Here is a 26,472-nt window from a genome sequence, read left to right on the forward strand (position 1 = left end):
ACTACTCACAACAGGCCTGTTTCTTATTGCCACTGTGGATGAAAAGATGGTAATTGAGATTTTTAAACCAAACATATGAGTTTATAACAAATTATTGTATGGCGCAGATGAATAAATTAAATATTAGTAAATTAAAAATAGGTTTGACGATACTGATGCCTCCATTGGTTGGAATCAGTAAACCAGTTAAAATTTGAATTTTTAAACTTAATTTTAAAGTTTATTTTAAGATATTTTAAATATAGTTTTTTCAGGATTAGCTTTTAAGCTGCCAAGAACAACTATATAAAAGTTTTACTAATAAAATAATTTTTATTACCTAATAAGCTAAAATAGAGAATATAGGCAACGGTAAGGTTAGGAGAAGAATTTTTTTAGAAAAATATGTTTCATATTATAAGTTATTTTAAACTTTTTCCTAGTCAAACCTTTTAGATTGATCTTTTTTTTAAAAAAATAGTAATATTTATAATATCAAATTAGTTTTATTAAATGTAGAGTAACATTGAATATATTTTGATAATATGGTTGTTTTGTGTTAAAATTATTTTTATATTTTTTATAAATGTAATTAATAAAAAAATTGATTAGGAAAAAAGTTAAGTAACTTATAATATAAAACGGGGAAGTATATTGTTTAAAAGCTGAAGAAGCATGTCGGTGATAATCCAAGCCAAAAGTATTAGGCCTCTTAACAAGAGATTACTACTATCCGTCGGTGGCCTCTAGTCTCCACTGTCAGAGGCTTTGACCAAAAGTGTTAACAAGATGTTGTTGCCACCGTAGCTCACTTGCTCAGAACTGATAGGGAGCACCTTTTATAGAAAACTCTTTTTTTTAACCATCTAAGAAGCGTACGCGCGATAAATAAAGACTTAATTAAGGAGCTTTTCTATGTGCTTCTATTATTATTTAATGGGTATAAACAAATAGTACGCCCCTCTACTAAACTGGGTTAGAAAACCTGTATGCCTAATCTATACAGGGTAGATGCTCTATTCAACGGTACAGGATGTCCCCTTATAACTTCTTGAAGTATTTCCCATGCAATGGTTCCTTTTCCCAAAATTTTCTTTTAGCAATCCTAACATTAGAAGTAGCATGTTTCGTGATTAAATCGCGAATTACAAATAGCTGAAAAAGCTTTATTGCTATCTCTAGAGGTAACCCACATTGATGTAATAAAAGTGAAGGACCCACAACAATGACAAAACGCCTTGAGTAATCGACCCGTTTCCCAAGCAGAGTTTCGCGAAACCTCCCCTCTTTACCTTCAATTACATCTAAAAGTGATTCGTATACTTGATTGTGACCATCCCTCGTTGGTTGCCCGCGGGACCCACTATCAAGAAGTGTATCCACGGCTTCTTGTACCAATTTTTCCTGGCACATTACTAAATCTGTTGGCGCTAATTCACTTCTTTTTAGGCTATGTTTAGTTCCTTTCAAAGTTGGAAGTTTGGGTTGAAATTGGTACGATGTAACTGAAAAGTTGTGTGTGTATGACAGGTTGATGTGATGGAAAAAGTTGAAAGTTTGGATCCAAAGTTTGAATCTAAATACAGTCTTAATAGATAGGTAAGATTATTATTCCGAGAGATAACTCTCTTGTAAAGTTCATTAATATCGAAGTCACCACTTTATATTTACTAACACAAAGATAATGCCACGATGAAATGGGCATATCACCACATCGATAGTACTTTTAATGAAATACTCCTAATAAATAGTAATACGAATCACCTCGTTAAATTTTTATAGATAGTAGAAAGAAAAAAATTATAAAAACAACGATTTAAATTACTAATATCCAGTACTAACTTCTCTTGTAGAGTAACCGCCATTAATAGTAGCAGCTTCTCTTGTAGACCATCGCCGAGGGCGCCGCCGGTGTAGCTTCTAGAAGAATGCGGAGCACAGCTCGGGATTCTCGCAGCTGCACGGGATCGTCAGCCTCGGGCACCCCACGTACGGCCGCGGCGGCGTCGTCGGCGGCCGCACCACCACGTCCACCATGACCAGTTCGCCTGCTTCGCGGTGATCCGTGGGAGGGCCCGGCTGCTCCATCACCACCGCGCCCGGAGTCGCCGGCTTCTTCGGTGAACCAGGCGGCGGCGGCGGCGTGCGCGGACGACCCCTCGGCGGCGAAGGGGACTCTCGTCGTTCCGGTGGAGGTGTCCTGGCGGGCGGACGACGGGAGGACTGCGGTTTCTTCTTCTTCGTCGTCGGCGGCGGCGTGACGGCGGCGGCGCGCTTGGCGGCGTGCCTGGTGTAGACGGAGACGGAGAAGGAGGTCGCGGCGAGAAGGGAGAAGGCCGACGACACGCGGACCTGGCCGCAGAACCGGCCGGGCTGGCTGCACAGGCCGCCGCCCTGCCGCCGTCCGCCGCCGCGGCTGCGGGAGGAGCGCGGGAGGCCGCAGGAGGTGATGTCGGCGACGGCGAGCAGCAGCGCGGCCGACGACGACGTCAGCGCCTGGACGAGCTTGTCGACGAGCTCCACCACCCTCGCCGCCTCCTCCTTCCTCACCGCCTCCAGGTAGATCGCCACCCCCTGCAGCACCGCCGACACCAGGTCCGCCGCCGCCGCGTACCTGAACGAGTGGTAGTCGCTGTACGAGTCCGTGGCGGCGACGCGGCCGTCGTCGCCGCGGACGCACTGCGTCGACGCCGCCGTCGTGATCGCCGACGCCAGCGACAGCCCCACCGTCACGATGCGGAGCACGATGCTCGCCGCCTCCGACGCGCTGTGCCCCTCCTCCTTGCCGCCTTCGCCGCCGCCGCCGGCGGCGGTCATAGCTGATGAAATTGATAGCTAGCTATTAGCTACAATAGTTAGATAGCTCGAGGAAGAAGAGTTAACGCTGGCCAACTTTAATGAGATAAACGATAAGAGAGAAAGAGCAGCGGGTTACAGATTTGTAGCCAGCTGTAGCATGGACTTCAAGACGCTACAGATTTGTGACAGCTGTAGCATGGACTTCAAGACACACTGTGTATGACAGGTGGGACCATATATTAATAGTATAGTAAGTGTATATATTGTATGAATTGGTTATTAAATTTGCTATAAATGAATTGGAGCTAGTAGTGGCTGTACTAGAACAAGTTGGTTAGGTAAGTTGTAACGTCTTAATTAAACCTATTCCAACCAATCATGCAACATCGTGCAGAATGAGCAAATTCAATTGACACCCTGCAAATTTAATGCAAAATTTGTGTTTAGTTCAGCGTAAAGTTTGGATTTTGGTTAAAATTAAAAATGATACGACTGGAAAGTTATGTATGTATAACAGGTTGATGTGATGAAAAAGAACTGAAGCACTTTGGTTGTTATTAGTAGTCAAATAGTTTGTCAGGTGAACATACTTCTACTAATTACTGACAGTATATTAGTAGCTGACAACTTGGGTCATTCTTGTAAATGAAGCAAATACTTGATCAGTGCGTTGACTGAACGATGCAAAGTCTCTCCCAACTGCGGCACACTGATTGAAATAATGCATGATGATAGTACTTATGGTTGTTAGTCAAATAGTTTATCATGTGACATATTGGTGATAGTATTATACACTAGTTGGCAACTTGGGTCACTCTTGCAAATGAAGAAAATATTTCATCATTTGCGTTGACAGAATGATGTTCCAAGTGCTGCATACTAATTGAAATAATGCATACCACTTTATATACATTTCAATGCTAGTTAGAACAAGATATTAAGGCCCCGTTTGGCACAGCTCTAGCTTCCAACTCTAACTTATCTGGAGCCGGAGCTATGACGAACGGTCTAGATTCATCAAAACTTGGAGCGGAGCGGGATGAATCGCTCCAACAATTTGTACTAGCGAGGTGGAGCGGCCAAAACGTGGCTCCACAGCTCCACTCCGAAAATAATTACAGCGCCACCCATCCCCTTTCGTCGAAATTACAAGAAAATGCCATCGCACTACCCTATCCAGCCGAACCGGTACGGGCATTCTCATCCAGTCGTCGCCCTCGGGCCTTATCGCGAAAGGAGAGAGGGGAGACGAGTGAGGCGGCGGCGACTGCCTCCTCGACGCGGCAGCGACTGCGACGGTGCACGGCAGCGCGCTGCTCCCTCCCTCCTCCTCTCGGCGCACGGCGGTAGAGCGCCCTTCTCCCTCCCTTCTCCTCTCAGCGCGCGGCAGCGCCGCTGCTCCCTCTCCCTCCCTTCTCTCTCGAGGTGACAGAAACTTTTGGTGTGCAAGCGATGGCGTTTTTCGATGTGGACGCAGCACGGTGACGGCGGCAGGGTTTGGACCACGGTGACAGTGGCGGTGTGCAAGTATTTCTCCAGATCTGTGTGCAAGGTATCCCAAACCCTAGTAAACCACTGTGTGCAAGATCTCCTTTTTGAGCCCAAACCCTAGTAAACCACTGTGTGCAAGATCTCCTTTTTGAGCCTCTGTTGCTGTTCTTTACCACCCTTGTATGTCACAAGGGCCTAAAAAAAATTTTGTGTGGTGCTGTTCATGAGCATTTTGATTGCCTGGCTCCTTAATCATTGTTGAAGCACAAGGATATGTCCATGTACTCTACTGCTAGCTCATTTCATTTTTGCTCATGTCACTTTCGTGCTGCTAGCTCATGTTATCTTGCAAAATAAACTGATTTGTATACCTTTAATTTCTGCTCATGTCATGTATGGGTAGTAACTATGATATATGTTTAGTAGTAAATTTGAACCTATGATATATGTTAGTATTGAAAAAAAGATTGGTGTGAGTGAGTGGATGACAGGCATGGCTCAAAATGTGCCTTCGAAGGGTGTTAAAATGCCCATGGACTCTGCTGATTGGAATGACTACAACACTAGAGTTGTCTGTGAGATTTTTGTTGAGCAAGTAGCTGCGGGTAATCGTCCAAATACCCATTTATCTAATTCTGGGTATGATGAAGTCATTGAGAAATTTGCAGTAAGAACAGGTTTAAGGTACACTAGGCTTCAAATTAAGAATAAGTGGGATAAGCTTAGGGTTGAGTACAATTGTTGGAAAAAGTTGACATCTCAAACAGGATTAGGATGGGCTAACACAAAGGAAACTGTTACAGCTACTGCGGAACGTTGGAAGCAACTGAAAGGAGTAAGTAGTTGAAAATATTGTGTTAAATTGATAACTATTGTGCCAAATTAATTGTTCTAAACCATTTTATAATGCCATGTCATGTAGGATATACCAGGATGCACCAAGTTTATGAAAGCTGGCTTGCAAAATGAAGAGCTACTGCAGAAAATGTTTGAAGATATTCGCAATACCGGTGCCGACCATTGGTCTTTAGGGCAAAGCACCATACCAACACCCACCAATGAGGCAATTCATATTGCTGATGATAATGAGATTGATGAAGAGACAGAGGATGATGAACCAAGTGCAAAACGAAAGAGAGGTGGTGGCTCAAAGGTGGATAAGTCCAAATGGAGCAAGAGTGGATCCCAAAAGATGGTAGAGGAGATGTCCAAGAGTAATGAACTCTCTGCACAGACTTTGTCATCCATTCAGTCCTTCACTAAAACAAGAGAGGATCCTCCGGGTTGTTCTATAAAGGATGTTATGGCCTTGGTGGAGGAATGTTGTGCTGTTGAAGGGACAAATGAGCATTTCATTGCAACTGAAATATTTATCAAGAAGGATCAAAGGGAAATGTTTGTTAATTCTTTGTGCACTCCTGCAGGTCGCTTTGCATGGCTTAAGAAGAAGTATGAAGTGAAGTACGGAAATTAGTTGAATGTGGTGTGGCTATGAATTGTATCCCTTTAATCAAGTTCTGTCAATGCATTTCAGAACTATCATGTGTTTGAGACATATGTTTGTATGGGTTAAATTTAATTGTGAACAATTTATGGGTTGTATCACTTTGTTTGTTTGAGTTGTATTCAGTTCTGAACTTGAGTACCTATGTCATGCACTGTTGTTGGATAAAATCACCTTGTTGATTAATGGTGTATGCCTATGAATGTGAACTTATTTTCAGACCTACTTTGAACTTGTTATGCATTACTGTTTGACTTATTTTCAGCTATATATTTATGAATGTTGATATATCTGTGTTCTAATAATTTTTTATTCTTATTGTGTAGATGTCAAGTGATAGTGAAGATGGTTCTTCAGATGAAGAATATGAATTTGATTTGCTTGCCATGGAATTGTTTGAAACTGCTGTAGGCAATTTTTCTACAACTCGAAGAATTGCATAGAACTATTACTCTCTCTACTTGAATAAGGCTGAGCCTAGGACATCACGCCTCAGCGGAATGGGATGGGTGCAAGAAACTTTGGCCACACCAGGTGAATGCTACAAGATGCTTCGTATGAATAGCCGCACCTTTGTTGCATTACATGATCTTTTGGTTAGTAAATATAAGTTGGAACCTACTATGCACATGCACACATTAGAGGCACTTGCAATTTTTCTCTACATACTAGGTGATGGTTCATCAAACCAAAGAGCACAAAACCGTTTCAAGCATTCTGGTGAGACAATTTCAAGAAAATTTGAATAAGTTCTCTATGCCGTGGTGGATTTGGGACGTGACATTGTACGTCCAAAGGATCCAAACTTTCCTACTGCCCATGACAGAATTAGGAAAGATCGTCGCATGTGGCCACATTTTAAAGATTGTATTGGAGCGGTTGATGGGACTCATATCCTTGCAGTAGTTCCAGATGATGAGAAGATTAGATATATCGGTAGATCTAAATCAACAACTCAAAATGTGATGGCTATTTGTGATCATATGATATGCGATTTACCTATGCATTTATTGGGCAACCTGGGTCAATGCATGACATAACCGTGTTATTTACTGCACTTCAAACTGATTTAACTATCTTTCCTCATCCTCCACAAGGTAAATGACACTTGCTATGTCTTGGTTTTTGTTTTTTTTCAAATGAGTATATAAATTGATATATTTCTATATATTTGTGTTCTAGGGAAATATTATCTTGTCGATGCTGGCTATCCAAATTGCCCAGAGTACTTAGCGCCATATAAGGGACAAAGATACCATGTCCCAGAATTTCGAAGAGGTACAGCACCGAGTGGTGAGAAAGAAAAATTCAACTTCTTACACTCGAGTCTACGCACCATCATTGAGAGATGCTTTGATGTATGGAAGATGAAGTGGTGGATTCTACTCAAAATACCTAGCTTTCCAATGTGGAAACAGAAAATGGTTGTGGCGGCAACAATGGCATTGCATAATTTCATTCGTGATCATGATGCACCGGATAGGCATTTTCATAGGTTTGAGAGGAATCCAGATTATGTGCCTACCATTCCATCTAGATTTAGGAGATATGTGCTTTCTCAAGATGCATCGGATACATCTACTGAGGGTCAAAGTGATGTATCCATGGATGTATTTCGTGATGACCTAGCCGGTCGTATTGCAGGATGATGGACATATGCCATATTTTGTGTTGTTCCGTGGTCTTTTGCTTTATCTTTCGATGACAATGCTTCTAGTTATTATTACTAGACTTTTATATTATTAAATACATGTCATGCAACAACTTGAGTATCAATTTTTTCGAGTACCAATTTTTTGAATTATTATAGAATTACAAAACATGTTGAAATTATTAACGACGAGGGGAAATAAGCCACTGTGATGAAATTTTGCTGGAAAAGTGCATATTATTAATCCTACATAAAGTCAATAGTGAAAAAACACAAGGGTAGTATTGTCTATCTACCCCCTATCATCTCTTTCAGGATCTCTATAGCTGAGCAAGTTAGCCAAACACTTTTCAGACCACCTACAGCTCCTAGTGAAGCTAGCTCCAACTGGAGTTGGAGTTTAGAGCTAGGAGTTGGGAGTTGGAGCTCTACCAAACAGACCCTAACTTTGGCCTAATTCTCTCCATTGAGATAATATATACTCCCTCCGTCCTATAATATAATAGATTTTGCGTTTTTGCTTGCACTGTTTGACCATTCGTCTTATTAAAAAAATTTAGGATTATTATTATTTATTTATTTTTATTTACTTTATTATCTAAAATAATTTAAGCGCAACTTTTCATTTTTTATATTTGCACAAATTTTTTAAATAAGACGAGTGGTTAAACATTATAAGTAAAACGGATGGAGTATTAAGATGCCGATCAAACGACGATCTCCCTCATCCACCCATTGACAAGATCAAACGACGATCTCCCTCGCCGCCGTTGGCCAAGAAACCGGAGGAAGAAGACGACGAGGCGAGGAGAGAGAGGAGACGAACCCGGGAGCGGAGGCCGGGGAGCAGCGCGGCCATGGTCGGCTGCTGCCGCCGCCGTGGAGGCGGAGGCGGGCGCCGGAGCTCCTCCTCCTCCTCCCCAAAATCCGCCGGGCTCGGCGCCGCGCAGGCCAGCGACAGCTCCAGTCCGCGTCCTCCCGCCATGAGCGTCGTCAAAGATTATTCAACAAGGAGGAGAAGCAGAGCAGGGGCAGCTTTGGCTTTGGCGTTTTGGCTTGTGGTGTTCTGCAGCGCCATGTGAGCTGCTGCTCAGGCGGCTCAGTAGAGAGAGGAGAGAGAGAGGAGGAGGTCGGCTTTTGGTGGTTGTCGTGAAGCTGGAAATGGAAGGGTGCAGGGGTGGGGGGGCCATGGCGGGTGTGGCAGTGGAGACTGAGAGACCAAAAGAAGTTGCTACTTTGGGAAAGGGGCTTCTCTTCCCAAAGGGACAAGACAAGGAGGCGCAGGCTCTGCTCTCATGGTTAGTGTTTTTTTTTTTTCCTTTTTTTTTTTTTTGGCCTGCTGAAGTTTTGGCATTGCAGCTCACCTGTCAGGATGTCACCTCTACACACACAAATGTTTTGAATGTATGATACTCCTATGTTGGAATAATTAAATTAGATGTCCTAAATGATTAAATATTACCACAAAGTTAAAAGATTTGATTTAAAAGAGTTCTTTAAAAAAAAAATACTCCCTTCCCTTTTGTTGCAATATACTCCATCCATCCCATAATATAAGGGATTTTGAGTTTTTACTTGTACTGTTTGAACACTCGTCTTATTAAAAAAATTTAAAATTATTATTTATTTTTTACTTACTTTATCATCCATAGTAATTTAAGCATAACTTTTCGTTTTTTATATTTGCACAAATTTTTTTAATAAGACGAGTGGTCAAACAGTGCAAGCAAAAACTCAAAATCGCTTGTATTATAGGATGGAGGGAGTAGTATATAAACAGATGCATACTACTAAGATACTCTCTCCGTCCCAAAAAAAAGGCAAACTCTGGGTTTCCGTGTCCAACTTTGACTGTCCGTCTTATATGAAATTTTTTTATAATTTGTATTTTCATTTTTGTTAGATGATAAGACATGATTAATATTTTATGCGTGACTTGTCTTTCTAATTTTTTTATAATTTTTTCAAATAAGACGAACGGTCAAACGTTGGACACGGAAACCAGGGTTTGTTTTTTTTTTTGGACGGAGGGAATATGTCACATCGAATCAAATCTCTTATATTTTAAAATGGAAGAAGTTATAAGGAAGAAAGTATCCAAAGAACCATACTGTGATGAGAAGCTTAAGATACATGCCTATGAATGAGGATACTGGGTCACGACCCATCTATTCCTTACTACACATTTTTAACTAAAAACCTTATGAATTATTTTTCCTATGTGTCCATTTGGAACCAAGAAATACATTTAAAAATCATATAAAAAATCCTTTTGCATACGCCCTTTTTGCTTTGGAGCGGTGGGGGAGGGGCACTGTCCAAGAGGAGCAGCCACCACCATCAATGCCTTGGGATGATAGAACATGCGGAGGCGACAACATGGCAAACTAATTTTAGGGAAAACCTCTCTCTCCTGTGGTGTTTATTTATGTAAAAAAATTTGGAAGATTGACATCTGGATAGTACGGAGTGGCAAATAGTTTAAAACCCCCCACAAGGCCACAACGGATTTGGTTTCCTTCAATCCGTAATCTGAGGGACAAAATCCGTAATCTAATATGTAAACAAAATGGTGAAAACCTCCAAATTAGCAAATCTCATCAAGGTGGCAACCAATTAGATGGATGACATTCTAGAAATTGCAACTTATATGATGACATTTTATCAAGCGCGTGTCCAATGAACCAGACGGCAAATTGTCACTCTTTATTTCTAAAGCTGTGGCTAGCTGATTAGCTTAATTGATATGATAGCCTTTGTTTGGCCAAAATATTAATGATTGGAGTAGTAGAACACTGAATAAATAAAAAATGAAGGGGCGGCAAAATGAAGAAATAATTGGACTTCCTGCTTTTCACTATATTTTTTTTAAAATAAATGCAATTACAACAAGTTAAATCTAAATCAAAATTGTGGTAAGTGACACTATGGTGTCCTAAGTTTCTACAAAGTAAAAAACAGTAAAATATGTGAAATTAAAAGGCACCGAAGGAAGTAGAAGCGAGAATTTCATTAGGCCAATTGAAAATCTTAAATTAAGTACAATCTACCATATACATATGTTTAATTGAAAATTAAGGCAAAATGAGCGAAACTACAAGTACATATATAAGTAATTAATTCCAAGAATCTTGCTAGGATGTTGAAAATTTATACTCCGTACTATAGAAATATAGTTTAAAACAAAAGCACATTACCATATTGATATATTATATTTCAAAAAAAAAATGAAGCAGTAGGTAATTTAGCTGTAATACACAAAGCTTCCATCGCCGGCATCCGGCGGCGCGGCGTGGTGTAGCTTCTAGAATATTCTAGAAGAAGGCGGAGCACAGCTCGGGGTTCTCGCAGCTGCACGGGATCGTCAGCCTCGGGCACCCCACGTACGGCCGCGGCGGCGGCGGCGGCACCACCACGAACACTCCGCCTTCCCCGCGGCGATCCGTGTGAGGGCCCGGCTGCTCAGGGCACACCAACACCGCGGCCGGATCAGTCACCGGCTTCTTCGGTGAACCCGCCGGCGGCGAAGGGGATTCTCCTCGTTCCGGTGAAGGTGTCCTGGGGGGCGGACGACGGGAGGAGTGCGGTTTCTTCTTCTTCGTCGGCGGCGACGTGACGGCGGCGGCGCGCTTGGCGGCATGTCCGGTGTAGACGGAGGCGGAGAAGGAGGTCGCGGCGAGAAGGGAGAAGGCCGACGACACGCGGACCTGGCCGCAGAACCGGCCGGGCTGGCTGCAGAGGCCGCCGCCCTGCCGCCGCCCGCCGCTGCGGCCGCCGCGGGAGGAGCGCGGGAGGCCGCAGGAGGTGATGTCGGCGACGGCGAGCAGCAGCGCGGCCGACGAGGACGTCAGCGCCTGGACGAGCTTGTCGATGAGCTCCACCACCTTGGCCGCCTCCTCCTTCCTCACCGCCTCCAGGTAGATCGCCACCCCCTGCAGCACCGCCGACACCAGGTCCGCCGCCGCCGCGTACCTGAACGAGCGGTAGTCGCTGTACGAGTCCGTGGCGGCGACGCGGCCGTCGTCGCCGCGGACGCACTGCGTCGACGCCGCCGTCGTGATCGCCGACGCCAGCGACAGCCCCACCGTCACGATGCGGAACACGATGCTCGCCGCCTCCGACGCGCTGTGCCCCTCCTCCTCGCCGCCGCCGCCGGCGGCCATGGCTGATGAAATCGATCAACAAGTGAAACCTCAAGGATAGCTAAGCTAGCTAGCTAGAATGCTAGATAGCTCGAGGAAGAAGAGTTAACGCTAAGAACAAGTTGGTTAGGTAAGTTGCAACGTCTTAATTAAATCTATTTCAACCAATCATGCAACATCGTGCAGAATGAGAGCAATTTATACCACATCCGTTTTAAGTTATAAGACTTTCTAACATTGTGTATCTAGATTCATTAACATCTATATAAATGTGGGTAATGCTAGAAAGTCTTATAAGAGCAAGTTCAATAGTATAACCCACTACTAGCTCCAATTCACTTATAGCCAATCTAATAGCCAATTCATCCAATAGTTACTTACTATACTATTAATATATGGTCCCACTTATCATACACACACTGTCTTGAAGTCCGTGCTGCAGCTGGCTACAGATCTGTAGCCCGCTGCTCTTCTCTCTCATCTTTTATCTCATTAAAATATGTTTATAGCTGGCTAATAGTCTGCTATTGTACCCGCTCTAATATGAAACGGAGGAAGTATTTTTTAAAAAAAAAACACCCTACAAATTTAATGTAAAATTAGTTGACCTGTAAATTAATAGTAGAACTGTTTCTTCTGAACAATTAAACATGTCAATAATAGTAGTACTATGGCTGTCGTTAGTAGTCAAATAGTTTGTCATTAGTTCGCCGCCGCCGCTCGGCCATGGCTGATGAAATTGATAGCTAGCTAAGCTAGTTAGATAGCTCAAGGAAGAAGAGTTAATGCTAAGAACAAGTTGGTTTGGTGAGTTGTAACGTCTTAAACCTATTTCAACCAATCATTCAAGATCGTGCAGAATGAGCGAATTCATTTTTTTTTAAAAAAAACACCCTGCAAATTTAACGTAAAATTAGTTGACCGGTAAATTAATAGCAGAACTGTTTCATCTGAACAATTAAACATGTCAATAATAGTAGTACTATGGCTGTCATTAATAGTCAAATAGTTTGTCAGGTGAACATACTACTGACAGTGTATGCTAATTGACAACTTGGGTCACCCTTGCCAATGAAGCAAATACTAGACTTGATCAGGGCGTTGACTGACCGATCCAAAGTCTCTCCCAAGTCCCAACTGCTGCACACTGATTGAAATAATGCATGGTGATAATACTTATGGTTGTTAGTCAAATAGTTTGTCATGTGACATAGTGATGATAATATTATACACTAGTTGGCAACTTGGGTCACTCTTGCAAATGAAGCAAATACTTAATCACTTGCGTTGACAGAATGATGTTCCAAGTGCTGCATACTAATTGAAATAATGCATACCACTTTATATACATTTCAATGCTAGTTTAGAAAAGAGATTAGTATTAAGTTTGGCCTAATTCTCAAACTCAAACATCTCCATTGAGATATTATATATCAAGATGCTCCTAGCATGAATTAGCACTGGTATCATCACTGGCAATCCAGTCATCTCTGTTTCTTTATTATCCAATCATCTTGCATCGTATGAGAGAGAAACCAAAAGTGCGTGCACCATCAGCATGGAAATGAAAATCACCAAAGATTTACATGGTAGAGTGCTAGAGTTACAGAAGCCAGTTGAAACAAACAGGTCACTGCATTGATCTACAAAATTTGCTTATAGCAATCAGTACAGCATTTTTGTAGCAACATTTACTTGTTTGAGCTTTCTAATGCAGTCTCCAACAGATGCTGGATCCTGTATTTCATCACAGGCTGCCCAGATTTTGTTTTCTTGAACATCTTCTCCCTTAAATCTCTCCGCCTTGCTTCAGACCTCTCCCGCTCCTCCCTCTTTGCCTGAATTATCGCTTCCCGCTCCTTCTTTGCCTTCTCATCCTCTGCACGTTTTTTCTCATACTCTTCGTTTAAGCTTGGTGCAACGCGCTTCTTCTTCTTGCTATGCAGCTTTGATGCATTGTTTGCATCATCACCTCCTTCCTACAAGTTTAAATTGCATTAAGCCATTAAAACATCTTAACTGCCTAATCTGTAAAAGTATATATTAACAACAGTTACTGCTAGGTTTGAGCTTAAATACTATCAGTATATATTAACAACAGTTATTGCCAGGTCTGAGCTTAAATATTATCTAGGAATCCTAATATAGAATCTTTATCCACTTTGGTTGAACTATTATAACTGAAAATAGTTATGATGTCAAAGATTACCTTTGGAATTGGAAATGGTGGAGGATTGCTTGACTGATTTTGTTGCTTCTTTGACCTCTTGTACTTGCTAATCAATTTAGCATTCTTGAAGAACTCTTTCTGCTTCTCTGCGGATAAGAACAATGGCTAATATTATAATAGTTCCATTGGCAACTTAGAACACTGTTATATCAGAAACCAAATAACAAAAATTGCCATAGACACCGAGACGGTTTATGTAAAACTTTTGAAACAAAGAAAATATTATGGAAACTCCACTATTAAGAATTAGTGCCCCCCATCATTTGGTCGAACATGTTTAAGTAGATCGAATAATATGCATTGTTTGCCGATGCATCTTCCTTCGTGCAAGCATATGACTACAGATAACTGTGTCCGCTTTTACATGAGCGAATTGGATGCATTTTCCCCGTCAAATTATTCTTGAACCAAAAGGAACAAACGCCTAATCAGTTGCTAGCCTGAACAGCCTAGACGGATTTTTATTCTCTTATTCAATTACGGCCTCCGAAAAATGCAACTCCCAATTTCCTACTAATCTTAACTGACCTACTCCCAAACTCCGGTCACAAGTTTATTAGCACACAATTGATTCCCTCCCTAATCAAGGAGGTCTGACCAAACTGAGCCAATTCTACTATTGGTTCTGTTCCATTAGTTCTTCGAAAAATGCACTCGCTAATTTCCTACTAAACTTTACCAACCTCTTCCCGAACTCCGGCGATCTGGCCACAAAGTTTATTTAGTACAGAACCGAGTCCCTAATCAAGGTGTTCTGACCAAACTAATACCAACAACAAATTCACTGGTTTTTTTCTTTCTTCAATCCTAAGCCTTTGCACACGAATGCATGTGATCCACGATGTAACTAATGGTGCATAACTAATCAGTTAATCCGCGTCCACCAAATCCTCGAGCACCCTGGTCGAAAAAAATGATGCTCTAGCCTCTAGTTTCTTGGTCGAAATCAGATCAAGGGGGCGCGAGGATAGTTAGTGATTGGTAGTACTACTCACTGATGAGGGCCGGGTTGTAGCCGGTGTTCCTGGACTTGGCGTTGGCGAAGGCGGCGAGGGACAGGGCGCCGCCGCCGCCGCTCCCCAGCCGCTGCTCGTTCCGCCTCCTCCCTCCGCCGCCCCACCTCCCCTTCCCTTTCTTGGCCCCGTCTCCTCCTCCGCTTCCAGCGCCGTCTTCGCGTGGCGGTGGACGCTTCATTGCTGGCTCCTGCGGTGACGGGCGGCGCCGCGGAGAACGGCGGAACCCTAGAGGCGAGAGAAGGCGGCGCGGCGGGCGGCGGCGCTGGAAATCGCGAGGAAAAGCTCTCGTGCAGTTGTGCTTCGTACCAGCGATTAGGCTTGGGCTTGGGCTTGGGCTGGGGAAAGAGGCCTCTTTTTTGCCGCTGTTTTTGGGCTTCATTTTCTTCCTTTTTCTTTTGGAAAAAGTACACCGCAGGTCCCTCAACTTGTCATCTAGTTACAAAATCATCCCCTAACCACAAAACCACAAAACCAGATATAAGGCATCCCTTAACTTACAAAACCATTCACTTTAGGTACTTGGGTGGTTTTGAACCTGGTTTTGTCTTATGTGGCGGTTGAGTCAGCGTGGGACCCACATAGGTCCCACATGTCAGCGTCGCCACGTCATCACCCTCTCTCTTCCCCTCCTTTCTCTCTCTCGCTCTTTTCTTTTCTTCTCGGCTGAGGCGGAGGCTACCGGGGGAAAGGAGGAGGCGGCAGGCGACGAGGCGGCAGCGACGCCGGAGAAGGCGAGGGCGGCGGTCGGTCACGAATGGCGTCGACGACGCTGCGTCGCCGCCGGCGGCGAAGCGGCCCCGCGCGGACAGGCGCCGCGGCGTTGGATGCGGAGGCGGAGGCGGAGGCGGGGCCGGGCACCACGGCGGTGGGCACGGCTGCAAGGAGGTGGAGGCGGGGCTTCCGGGCGCCCGCGGCGATGGAATTGGCGGACTCGGAGCCCCGTGGAGGTGGAGGCTCCCGCCTCCCTTCTCAAGCGGCGGCGACGGCAATGACATGGGAGGCGGCGGCGACGACGATGTAGAGATACTGCTCTGCTCCCCTGACCACCACGACACAGTCGCCCGTGCGCACGTAGCACGACGAGCCGGCGCTGTGGAGGCTCGACTCGAGTACTCAACGCGCAGAAGGCTGGTTAATGTCGCCGCCGGCGAGGCAGTGGCGCGCATCCTCCACGCCTTCCTCGGCACCAAGGGAGATGGTCCAGTTCCCTGACGGCAAAGCCACCATTAGTAACCACCTGCTAACCTCCTCTCCTGTCTTCCCTGTTTGGCTTACTTCCTGTTGTTGGGTGGGTTGCTTCTAGGGGATCTGGAGTTCTGGACATTTCAACGGTTTGCTTTGAAGCTTAGTGACTTTCCTTAGATCAACATGCTTGTTTGATTGTTGATTTCACTGGAATGTTCAGTACGAGGTGCAAGTGTAGCCCGTCGTTTCTGCAGTTGGGTTAATTGCTGCACTAGTGATGGATCAGTTCTTGTCATACATGTGTCGATTTGAGGATCTGGGTTTGTGGTTTTAGCAGTTGATTGTGGGGTTATGCATGTATATTACTTATCTGAATCAGTCCCCTGACCACCACGCCACGGTCGCCCGTGCGCACGTAGCACGACGAGCCGGCACTCCGGCAGCGTAGGCAACGGAGGGGGTGGAGTCGGCGACGAGCGCAGCTGTGAGGGATGGCTTCGTGGAGCTGGAGCCGCTGATTCATCTATCTATCCTGCCCTCCTCCTCTCACCCACCTCCGGCGGGAGCATGAGCCCGCCGCCTTCCTCGTAGTCGGCGTTCGCGTCGGCCTCGGCCTCGGCAATGCTCTCGGGATTCGAGTGCGACGAGGCAGACGAGTACAATGGCGTTGGCACCAGGATGGTAGTCTCCGTCGCAGCCGGCGCGCCGAGATGACGAGCACAGGCGGCTCCGGGCGCGGCGACACGGACGCGGACTACCGAAAGAGAGAGAGAGAGGAGGAAGGGAGAGAAGAGGGGAAAGAGGAGATGATGACGTGGTCACCTTGACGTATGGGGCCCACGTGGGTCCCGCGCTGAGTCAGCTGCCACGTCGGATAAAACCAGAGTCAAAACTGCCGAGGGACGTAACTTGCACTAGTTTTGTAAGTTGGGGGATGCGTTGTATCTGGTTTTGCGGTTGGGGGATGATTTTGTAACTCGAGGACAAGTTGAGGGACCTTCGGTGTACCTTTTCCTTTTCTTTTCAAGATCACAAAAAAAAAAGAAAATTTATCCTAGGTACTATGCAGTGATCATGCTTTGTCATCGGTTATAAACTTGTGCTATCATCAAATTACTTCCGAGTTGTTTGATAGGGCTTCAACTTTTAAATTTACCTTCAGAAGTTAGATCTAGAGAAAAGTTGTGAAGGGATCTAAACCCATCCATATCTGTTAGTTCATTTTAGGTGTGTTTGGTTGACACAACTGCTTGCGGTGACACAGATTGCTATGCCACAGCTGAAATAGGGCTGACAAAAACACCCTTTGTGAAAACGCTCCAACTAGTTCTACTCCCATTTAGGTAAAGATGAAAATATTTGGTTGTGCTTTAGTTTAAGAGAGGTGAAGTTGTAGCTGGAGCCGTGCCACCCTTCATTTGATTGTTTAGCTATAGTCTACTATTTTAGGGTTTGGCAGGTTTAGATCTTGATATTTTTTTAATCTAAATTCAGTGTTGAGATAGTATTTGTGTATAGCTGATATTATACTAATATATGTAATAAACAGTGGTTGGTAGCATCCACAAAAGCGGTAGGAGACCATCGCAATATTGCACCGTTAAAATAGCGAAGGAAACATAACGAGTTGTATATGTGAAATAGTGGTTATAGCACCTTAATAACGGGTCGATATTGATGCAGTGTCCACTCAGTAAAACCTATCGACTTGAAAAAAAATCAACTGAGGTTCAAAATTTTGACAAAAATGTCCTATATTCCACCCAATAAAACCGCCTCGGGAGCTGTTTCCAATGATCATAGCCATTTTTCCTCGCTTTAAATATTTGCTACATAAAAGACAATATTCCATATTATTACTAAAAGAATTTATTGAGATGTTTATCCCATCATATTCTCGACTACATGGAAAAATGGACATTAACTAATACGAGTACTAACTTGTAAGGTAAATTTCCAAAGCAGAAGTCCAAAACTTTCCAAAGGAGCAAAGTGCAATATCAGTAAAAACCCCAAGGTCTCATCCGCAAAATCCCCCACCCTTCTTCTCCCTCTCCCTCCTACTCCTCCTCCTCCACTACTCTCTCTCTCCAGATCTCGCCCCACCGCCATGGACGTCCTCGACGCCGGCCACCGCGCCACGCCGGAGCCCTCCTCCTCCTCCTCCTCCGCCGCCGCCGCCGACATGTCCGGCGCCTCCGTCCTCCCGCTCGCCGGCGCCGCCTACCAGCCCTACGTCTCCGAGCTCCTCTCCTTCTCCATCGAGCGCCTCCACAAGGTAGTTCCCGCCCCCGCCCCCGCTGCTGCTGCTGCTGCTTCCTCTTCTCGATGGCGATGGTGATCTGATGGGTTGTGGTGGTGGGTGCGCAGGAGCCGGAGCTGCTGCGGGTGGACGCGGAGCGGGTGCGGCGGCAGATGCAGGAGGTGGCGGTGGAGAACTACGGGGCCTTCATCGCCGCATCCGAGGCGCTCTCCTTCGTCCGCACGCAGCTCGAGGGGTTCGACAGGCACCTCGAGGCACTGGTAATGCGGCTGGATCCCTTTTTGTCCCGTAGTACGAGAAATTACGGTTGCTCTGTGATTTGGGACGAGTAGATCCCCCACTTTCTCTGTTGTGTGGTAATGTGAGGTGGAGTGATCGGATTGATGGTTCTGCTTCAGGTGGAAATGGGATGTCGAGTGATCCAAATCTGTTGCCTGATGCTGTAGACTGAAGTAACTAGATCCAGACTTTGATGTTCGTGAAATTTAATGCTTAGATTTGCTTCTGTGTTTTCATCTGCAATATTATAGCCTGGCCCTGGTTGATTTTTCATCTTATTAGTTTTGAGTCAGTGAAGACTTCTCTTCTTGCTCAGGCCATTTCAGTTTGGTGGCCACTGAGAATTGCATGGGCTTGGTAATGCCTGTAATCGATTGCTATGGGCTGTACCATGTAGGAACTTTCACTAATACTAGCCAATGGTGTCACGCGTTCACGTGACCATGACCTCCATCTCTATTATGGAATTAATATCTTACTATGCTATTTGTATCAATAATAGAAATAAGTGTCTAGGGAACATAGTTTGAAGGAAGTCAATCTACAATTTCTTAATTTATGATGACCATGTTATGATGACAATAAATAATTAAGATTAAATTTCATAGAACTTCAATTATCTGGTGTATCACTTTACTACAACTTTAGAAATGATGAGCTAAATCAATCTGCTACGAACTGGTAGTTTTGACAAATAATTGTGGTTTTCTAAAATATACTCAATGATTAACCTTTACTATGCTCAACTTGTAAAATTTATTGGAAATCTTATATTCATATATCAAACCAAAATTATCTTAAGTCTTAGAAATATTGAAAAACTTAGATTTAATTTCATTTTAACACACACAATTCTAGGTAACTTAATATTTACAATGTTTTGAACGACTTAGTTGATCAAATAACTAAACACATTTGGATTTTTTTAGACAAAATAGATTTGGAATTTGTGACAAATTAAATACATTGAACCTGTCCTCATGCGAGAGCCTCGCACATTCAATGTTCCAAGCCAATGCATATTTGTCTGCATAGTACCACGTAATATATCTGTCATAATATATGCATTTGTACCATCGTTCATGCTACTACTTTGTCTCGTCAATATAAGTAGCTTGTGACGTAAATCGCTAGCCGCGATAATACATGAGAGAGTTTGGTTTTATGACGTCCTATAGGCTAGAGACATAGGTAGTAGGAGGAATGTATGTTGTATTTTTTTTAACTCACTTCTTTTTTCCCCTTTTCTTTTTACCATGGCGAGGAGGATCTGGCAACCTACAAGACCAGGGACAAGTAATTTTTTTAGCATTTTCTTTTGATTTTGTTTGACTCTTAATTGGTATTGTCCCTAGCTCTCTCGATATGGGTTGCTTGGAGATCAATCAGGCTTCAGCTTGAACACTCCAGAAGGTTCTCATGGAAGTTGATTAGTTGACTATGAGTCTACAACTGTCTACGGATCCAACGGTTGATATTTCCTCTTTTGGTGTATCCAACGGTCCCCATTTAATTATTACGTGGCTCAATGAGAGAGCTTGAAAGTTTAGTACTTTCACTACTTTAGATGGGATAGTGTGTAATTTCGATCCCGTCCTACCTATTCGTGTGTAAAAAGATCACAGCATACCTCAGGATGCCATGGCACTAGCTTCTCTTCTATAGGGACAGCCAAACTGCTAATTGTTGCAGGTATGCTGGTGACATTAGTTTCATAGGATGAAATAGACATGGATATTTGCTCATGGATTCAATCATTCAAAAGGTTCACAGCGGAGTTCTTGTTCTCACATCTAGGGCAGATCAGATTGTTGTTGTTTAGATGTCTCATCTTATGCAGATTTTATGATGGATAAGCCACAGCACTATCAGTTAATGGGGGTTTTAATGGCAACTTCTATAAAATATCTGGTGCTCTATATTTCTGTTGGGGTGCAGTTGACTGGAAATTTTAAGTTAGTATTGTTGTAAACTTATAATACCACAGGATGATCTGATCACTTTTAGTAGAACATAGATCTTTCTTACTGCCGTCCTAGAAGCTTGTTCCAGATGCCCAAAATGTTCAGAGTGTTGTCGTCACCTTGAGCACTTTCTGCACTGCCATTGTTATTTGCATTGATGAGAGATTTCTAGGTACATGTAAAGATTGTGCAAAATGACTTGGATTTGAGGTACCACTTTATGGCAATGTATTGGTATCACTGATTGCTTGTTTATTAGTCAGTTTCTAAAGTCAAATAATTAGGTAAATGTTTTTCTTTTTTCTGTCAATGGATGTTGGTGTGCTCTCTTCTGTGCTCGTGCAAGTTAAGACATTTTCTGACTTCTGAAAGTCGCATATCCCGATTTTTTTCATGTGGATTATTTTAGACTTTTAGTTATACTATAGACCAACAATGCAACCTTTTCTCTTCTTCATGCTTTTTTTTTTTAAAAAAAATTGTCTAGTGAGATGCATTTTTATGCAATTTAGGTTTTCTCAGCAGTATGGCATGTAATATTTGACCCTTTTTTGTGCACTTTGTACATTTATTTATTACAGATAGAGGAGATACCGAATTTAACATCTGGCTGCGCCGAGTTTGTTGAGTCAGCACAGCAAATTTTAGAAGAGAGGAAGCTCAATCAGACATTACTAGCCAATCACAGCACACTGCTTGATCTGCTTGAAATCCCACAACTGATGGACACGTATGTGCCATTTTTTTTATAATTTCTTAAAGACCTTCAGTCATCTTGTGTTGTTTGATGTTGTTGATATGCTGTTTAGTTCTCGATTCTTCTCTAATTTGTGTATGCTACAGATCCATTTTGTTCAGTAAAACATGGTTTGATTTGTACAATTGACGAATCATGAAGAATTACAATTAACAATCTACATGCTCACAGATGTATACGAAATGGGAACTATGATGAGGCACTTGACCTGGAAGCCTTTGTTAGTAAAATATCAAAGTTGCACCCTGAGTAAGTCATTTGACATAATCTTTATTATGGCCTTTGTAATTTGCAATTAATTTAACTGTATGCCTTTTCGATTGAAGTTTACCTGTTATCCAAGGCTTAGCTGTTGAAGTCAAGAAGACAATACAGTCATTAATTTCTCAGCTTCTCCAGAAGCTTCGATCAAATATTCAGGTGATTATGTTGGTGCACTAACAATCTGTCATTGGTTAAACCATTATCGTATTTTTCATTTGCTCCACCTGTTCTATGCAAGTTGAACATTGTAAAGATTGTATCCTGTATATAACCGAGTTCTTTGTTGTGCAACTAATTTCATTTCTTTTCCAAATTTACTTGGTTTTGTCTCCTCTTAGCACATCTATGTCTAACTCCTGGTCATTTGACTGTCTACAGTTGCCTGAATGCCTCCGTATTGTTGCACATTTGCGCCGCATTGGAGTGTTCAGTGAATCAGAATTGCGTTTACAGGTATTCTGAACTTCTGATGTAATCTGGATTTTTTTTTGCGGGGAATAATCTGAATAGAATTATACGTCAGTATAATGCTTTTACATTTAATTTTGAATTTATGAGTAATTCATTTGTTACCCTAAACCCTTACTTCAAAGCGGTGGTCCAGAGTATATAAACTACTAATGGAGGAATTTTAATTGTAATAATGACATTTCATTTAGTTCAAAGTGTTGGTCCAGATTACTACAAACTACTATTGGAGGAATTTTAATTGATAATAATGATATTTCACTGAGTCAAATTCATTGGATGATACATATCGAGTATTTTTCTCTCTCCTAATTCTGATATAGTTTCTAGTTCTTGAGATGCAGGGAAGCTTGGCTTTCTGGGATTCTTGATGACCTGGACCAAAGGAATGTATATGGGTATCTAACAGGCATGGTGGGTTACCACAGAACACATCTATTTGATGTTGTCAATCAATATCGAGCAATATTCAACAATGATAAGTCCGGAAGTGATGAGAACTACGATGGTGGATTGCTTTTCAGCTGGGCAATGCACCAAATAAGTAATCATCTTACCACTCTTCAAGTTATGTTGCCAAATATAACGGAAGGTGGCTCTCTCTCCAACATTCGTGAACAGTGCATGGTAAGCTTCTGCTAGTGAGTAACAGGAGTTTGATTGGGATCATTCGATTCATCATAAATTTGCATCACTTGTTTCATCTTGCAGTATTGTGCAATGGGCCTTGGCTTGGTTGGACTGGATTTCCGTGGCTTACTTCCACCAATTTTTGAAAAGTAATTAGCATTTTCTTGTAAATTTTATTAGAGTATTCACGCTGCAAACAGAACCTATTCTTATTGATGATGTTATCTGCATGCAGAGCTGTGTTAAATTTGTTTTCAAAGAACATGGGTACAGCAGTCGAGAATTTTCAGGTAATCCAAAATGTGCACAATCGTTATTGATGTGGATGTGCTATTTACTTCTTATCTAGATAATAGAATGAATTTAGGTTACAGGCTTCATGGTAGATGGTACTATTTTACTTAGTGTTTTCAGCTGTAGTCCACATTTTCAAATGTCTATACTTTCTTCCTCAAACATTATTTTAATTTCACCATTTTACCTTCTATCATGTTAGGTTGTTCTGGATTCACATCGTTGGGTTCCAATGCCATCTGTTGGCTTTGTAGCGAATGGAGTTGTGGATGAGACTTCTGATGATGTGACGCCGCCTTCTGTTTTAATGGAGCATCCACCTCTTGCAGTCTTTGTCAATGGTAAGTTTTGTTGATCTCTCTCTCCCTCTCATTCCCCTGCACATGGGAATTCTACACTTAAATGAAATATTGAATTTATACACCATCATGTTGAATCTAATGGTCATGTGTTGTGATGGCTGTATAAAAGTTGATATGTCATTTGTTTTAACTTTCTGTGCAGGTGTTTCAGCAGCAATGAATGAGCTAAGACCGTGCGCACCATTGAGCTTGAAAAATGTACTTGCCGAGGAGGTGGTGAAGGGATTACAAGCCGTTTCTGACTCCCTAGTCAGATACAATGCCATGCGGATGCTGCGTGGAAATGAGTCCTCTCTTTTCCTTTCACTTTGCCAGGCATTTATTGAGGTAAGGGGCCTCTGGAAAAAGGAGTATTTTTGTCCAATTCCTCAAACAAATAATATTCCAAATTATGACCAGGTGGTGTTTCTATACACCTAGAGAAGGATTACATATTAATTTATCCTCGCAGGTCGCATATCCTTACTGCTCTGCATGTTTTGGCCGATGCTACCCCAATGGAGCAATATTGATCACAGAGCGACGAAGCACATTCGACGCAGTCAGCCAGCTGCTGACTGTACCTGCAAGGTCCAACAGCTCAGGGATCAGCATCGAACGTAGGCAATCAGGCAGCATTGAGAGAAAACAGTCTGGAGCCATTGAACGTAAGCAATCGGAAGGCATCGAAAAAAAGCAGTCGATCGACGAGAGCGCGGGGACAACAGCCACCGACAATGGGACCCCAGCTAACGGACCACCTCCAGTGGCGAACGATGATTCTGGGACCTCCTCAGCACCAGCTCAGCCTGATGGGCAAACCACTGCAGCAGCAAGTACGTAGCTTTGACTTTGTTAATGCCTTTGATGGAACCTGTCGAAGTTTTTTGGTCATGGCCTTGGGTCATCGTCAGCCAACAAGTGTCTCTACTGCAAGATTATGCCTGACGAGAGTTCAGTTTCGGTTTTCTCATGGTCTTACAATGTATACAAGCATCTCATACCAAGATCTCGGATCTTAATTTGTACAATACAGCCATTAATTTTTTTAGCTGGTCATCATTAGTCCATACCTAGATGTTGTAGAGTGAAAGATTGTTTCAGGGTGACAATAAGCCGATAATGTGAAGTGAGCGTGCTACGTTGTTAACTGCAGAGTACTGCGCCTCTATGTTTTCTTCTTTTCCATTAAATTACTGTTCATTATTTCTCGTATTTATGTTTCTGTTCTTTTAGTTTGTTTCACCCAAGAGTATTTTAACACGTCTTAACTATTCCAGAGGTGTGAATTATGCTCACCTTTAAAATGATCTATTTATCCACACATTTTCTAAAGCAGGGTGTCTAAACACACTTGGTATGGGAGGGGGAAGTGTAATTAGTAGATGAAGGGTCTATGAACTAGGAGTATTTTAACAATATTAAATGTATAAATATTAATCACTCTGTCTCATAATATATATATTATGCCCGCATTTATTGTATTATGTAGTATTCTATTTGATTTTAGTTTGCTATATTATAGGACGGTTACGGGGTGGAGAGAGTAATATCTAAAGTGTAAAGTGTTCCTCCTTTCTGGGTTCTGGGCTTGTCGCTGGCTAGCAGCTAGCAACGGTGAAGCTGTGAAACGGATTAATATCTAGGATTGGGGATTTGAGGTGAAGCTAGCAACGGTGAGCCATGGGTAGGTCTGACAAAGAATAACTCAAAGTAAAAGATTAAATTTTTAAATCTAATTTTAAAGTTGATTTTAAAATATTTTCAACATAGTTTTTTTTTTGCAACATTGGTTTTTAAGTTGCTAAGAACACATATAAAAATTATAAAAATTATAGACAAATTATTTTTTGTCTCTAATAAGTATTTACGGTTTATAATAAGTCTTTTTCAACCGATGAAACCCGATGAAGCTATACAACCCTTTTGAAGTTTTATGGCAAGATTCCTATGTTCCGTAAGTACTCTCATTACATATTCCTGGGTTGATAATATTTATCATTTTGGATAATGGTGAGGTCTTTAAAATGTTTGACTACAAATAATTTCTAAAATATGTTCCTTGGAAATATGGAGACCATATGTATATATTAGTCATAAAACAATACCTTAATAAAAATCATCTATTTGTTGATATTTCTATAGACACTATCCAAATTCGTAGTAGGATATGTCACATCACATACTAGATTAACTTATTTTTGAAGGAATAAAGTACAATAGAAAAATAATGATAAATTTGTTTTTTTTGGAAACTAAGTACTTATCGAAAACGACAAAGTATTACCAACCAATACCAACGCAGAGTAGTACTGCTAACATCGGAGAAAATAGCAAGGTCGATCCATTGCTTCAACTTCAGAGGTGAAAAACGACTTATAGTTGCGAGCTTTGTCAGTCGATATATAATCCGTTGTTCATATCGGTCATACTGTAGATGGCTGCTAAGGAATACATATTCTAATAGTATTTATAGATAAATCAAATATGCAGTCGTTTATGAGGGAAGAATCAATATAAATTTAATGTCGAAACAAGATTCACAGAGCCTAAATATATACTCCCTCCTTTCCTAAATGTTTGACGTCGTTAACTTTTTTAAACATATTTAACCGTTCGTCTTATTCAAAGTTTTGTATGAAATATGTAAAACTATATATATACATAAAAGTGTATTTAACAATGAATCAAATGATAGGAAAAAAAATCTTAAATTTTTTAAATAAGACGAGCGGTCAAACATATTTAAAAAAGTCAACAACGTCGAACATTTAGGGATGGAGGGAGTACACCATAAGTAAAAATAAATAAATAAATCATATCCTAACTACGAATCAGGTTTTATTTTTTTATTTTTAATCAAATCATAGGTTTTTTTTCTGGATAAAGAGGTATAATCCGGTAGATGCCAAGTGACATTGTGGATGCGACTGTGACTCTGAGAGGTCAGAAATGGTCCAGTTATGAATACATCCATCCTGGATACTCCCTCCGTCCCATAATATAAGAGGTTTTGAGTTTTTGCTTGCAACGTTTGAACACTTGTCTTATTCAAAAAATTTTGAAATTATTATTTATTTTATTTGTGACTTACTTTATTATCTACAATACTTTAAACATAAATTTTCATTTTTTATATTTGCAAAAAAAATTAAATAAGACGAGTGATCAAACGTTACAAGCAAAAAACTCAAAATCCCTTATATTGTGGGACG

General features: G+C 42.1%; 3 protein-coding genes across 3 annotated transcripts; 2 read left to right on the top strand and 1 right to left on the bottom strand.

The window, feature by feature from the left end:
- Positions 1-4,762: 4,762 nt before the first annotated feature.
- On the top strand, positions 4,763-5,743 carry LOC127756790 (L10-interacting MYB domain-containing protein-like). Its single transcript, XM_052282163.1, has 2 exons — positions 4,763-5,104; positions 5,192-5,743. Exons 1-2 carry the CDS (start codon positions 4,763-4,765, stop codon positions 5,741-5,743), a joined length of 894 nt encoding a protein of 297 aa, XP_052138123.1.
- Positions 5,744-13,088: 7,345 nt separating this feature from the next.
- LOC127756770 (rRNA-processing protein FYV7) lies at positions 13,089-15,116 on the bottom strand. Its single transcript, XM_052282143.1, has 3 exons — positions 14,792-15,116; positions 13,776-13,882; positions 13,089-13,545 (listed from the first exon to the last, which is right to left on the bottom strand). Exons 1-3 carry the CDS (start codon positions 14,988-14,990, stop codon positions 13,258-13,260), a joined length of 594 nt encoding a protein of 197 aa, XP_052138103.1. The 5' UTR covers positions 14,991-15,116; the 3' UTR covers positions 13,089-13,257.
- Positions 15,117-18,036: 2,920 nt separating this feature from the next.
- Positions 18,037-24,412, top strand: LOC127757529 (conserved oligomeric Golgi complex subunit 8). Its single transcript, XM_052283059.1, has 12 exons — positions 18,037-18,275; positions 18,368-18,520; positions 21,085-21,233; positions 21,432-21,509; positions 21,587-21,680; positions 21,903-21,977; positions 22,323-22,619; positions 22,704-22,771; positions 22,858-22,912; positions 23,119-23,257; positions 23,421-23,605; positions 23,730-24,412. Exons 1-12 carry the CDS (start codon positions 18,108-18,110, stop codon positions 24,099-24,101), a joined length of 1,833 nt encoding a protein of 610 aa, XP_052139019.1. The 5' UTR covers positions 18,037-18,107; the 3' UTR covers positions 24,102-24,412.
- The last annotated feature ends 2,060 nt before the right edge of the window (positions 24,413-26,472 follow it).

This window comes from Oryza glaberrima, chromosome 12 (genome assembly GCF_000147395.1).
Source record: "Oryza glaberrima chromosome 12, OglaRS2, whole genome shotgun sequence".
Lineage (NCBI taxonomy): Eukaryota > Viridiplantae > Streptophyta > Magnoliopsida > Poales > Poaceae > Oryza > Oryza glaberrima.

Bases quoted from the DNA above. Each gene is read 5' to 3' on its own strand.
- LOC127756770 (XM_052282143.1), bottom strand. From the start codon at position 14,990: ATGAAGCGTCCACCGCCACGCGAAGACGGCGCTGGAAGCGGAGGAGGA. The intron at 13,883-14,791 runs GTGAGTAGTACT...TCTTATCCGCAG, and splicing joins CTACAACCCGGCCCTCATCA to AGAAGCAGAAAGAGTTCTTC. The intron at 13,546-13,775 runs GTAATCTTTGAC...TTAAACTTGTAG, and splicing joins CACCATTTCCAATTCCAAAG to GAAGGAGGTGATGATGCAAA.
- LOC127757529 (XM_052283059.1), top strand. From the start codon at position 18,108: ATGGACGTCCTCGACGCCGGCCACCGCGCCACGCCGGAGCCCTCCTCC. The intron at 22,913-23,118 runs GTAATCCAAAAT...CTATCATGTTAG, and splicing joins CAGCAGTCGAGAATTTTCAG to GTTGTTCTGGATTCACATCG. The intron at 23,606-23,729 runs GTAAGGGGCCTC...TTATCCTCGCAG, and splicing joins TTTGCCAGGCATTTATTGAG to GTCGCATATCCTTACTGCTC.
- LOC127756790 (XM_052282163.1), top strand. From the start codon at position 4,763: ATGGCTCAAAATGTGCCTTCGAAGGGTGTTAAAATGCCCATGGACTCT. The intron at 5,105-5,191 runs GTAAGTAGTTGA...CATGTCATGTAG, and splicing joins GTTGGAAGCAACTGAAAGGA to GATATACCAGGATGCACCAA.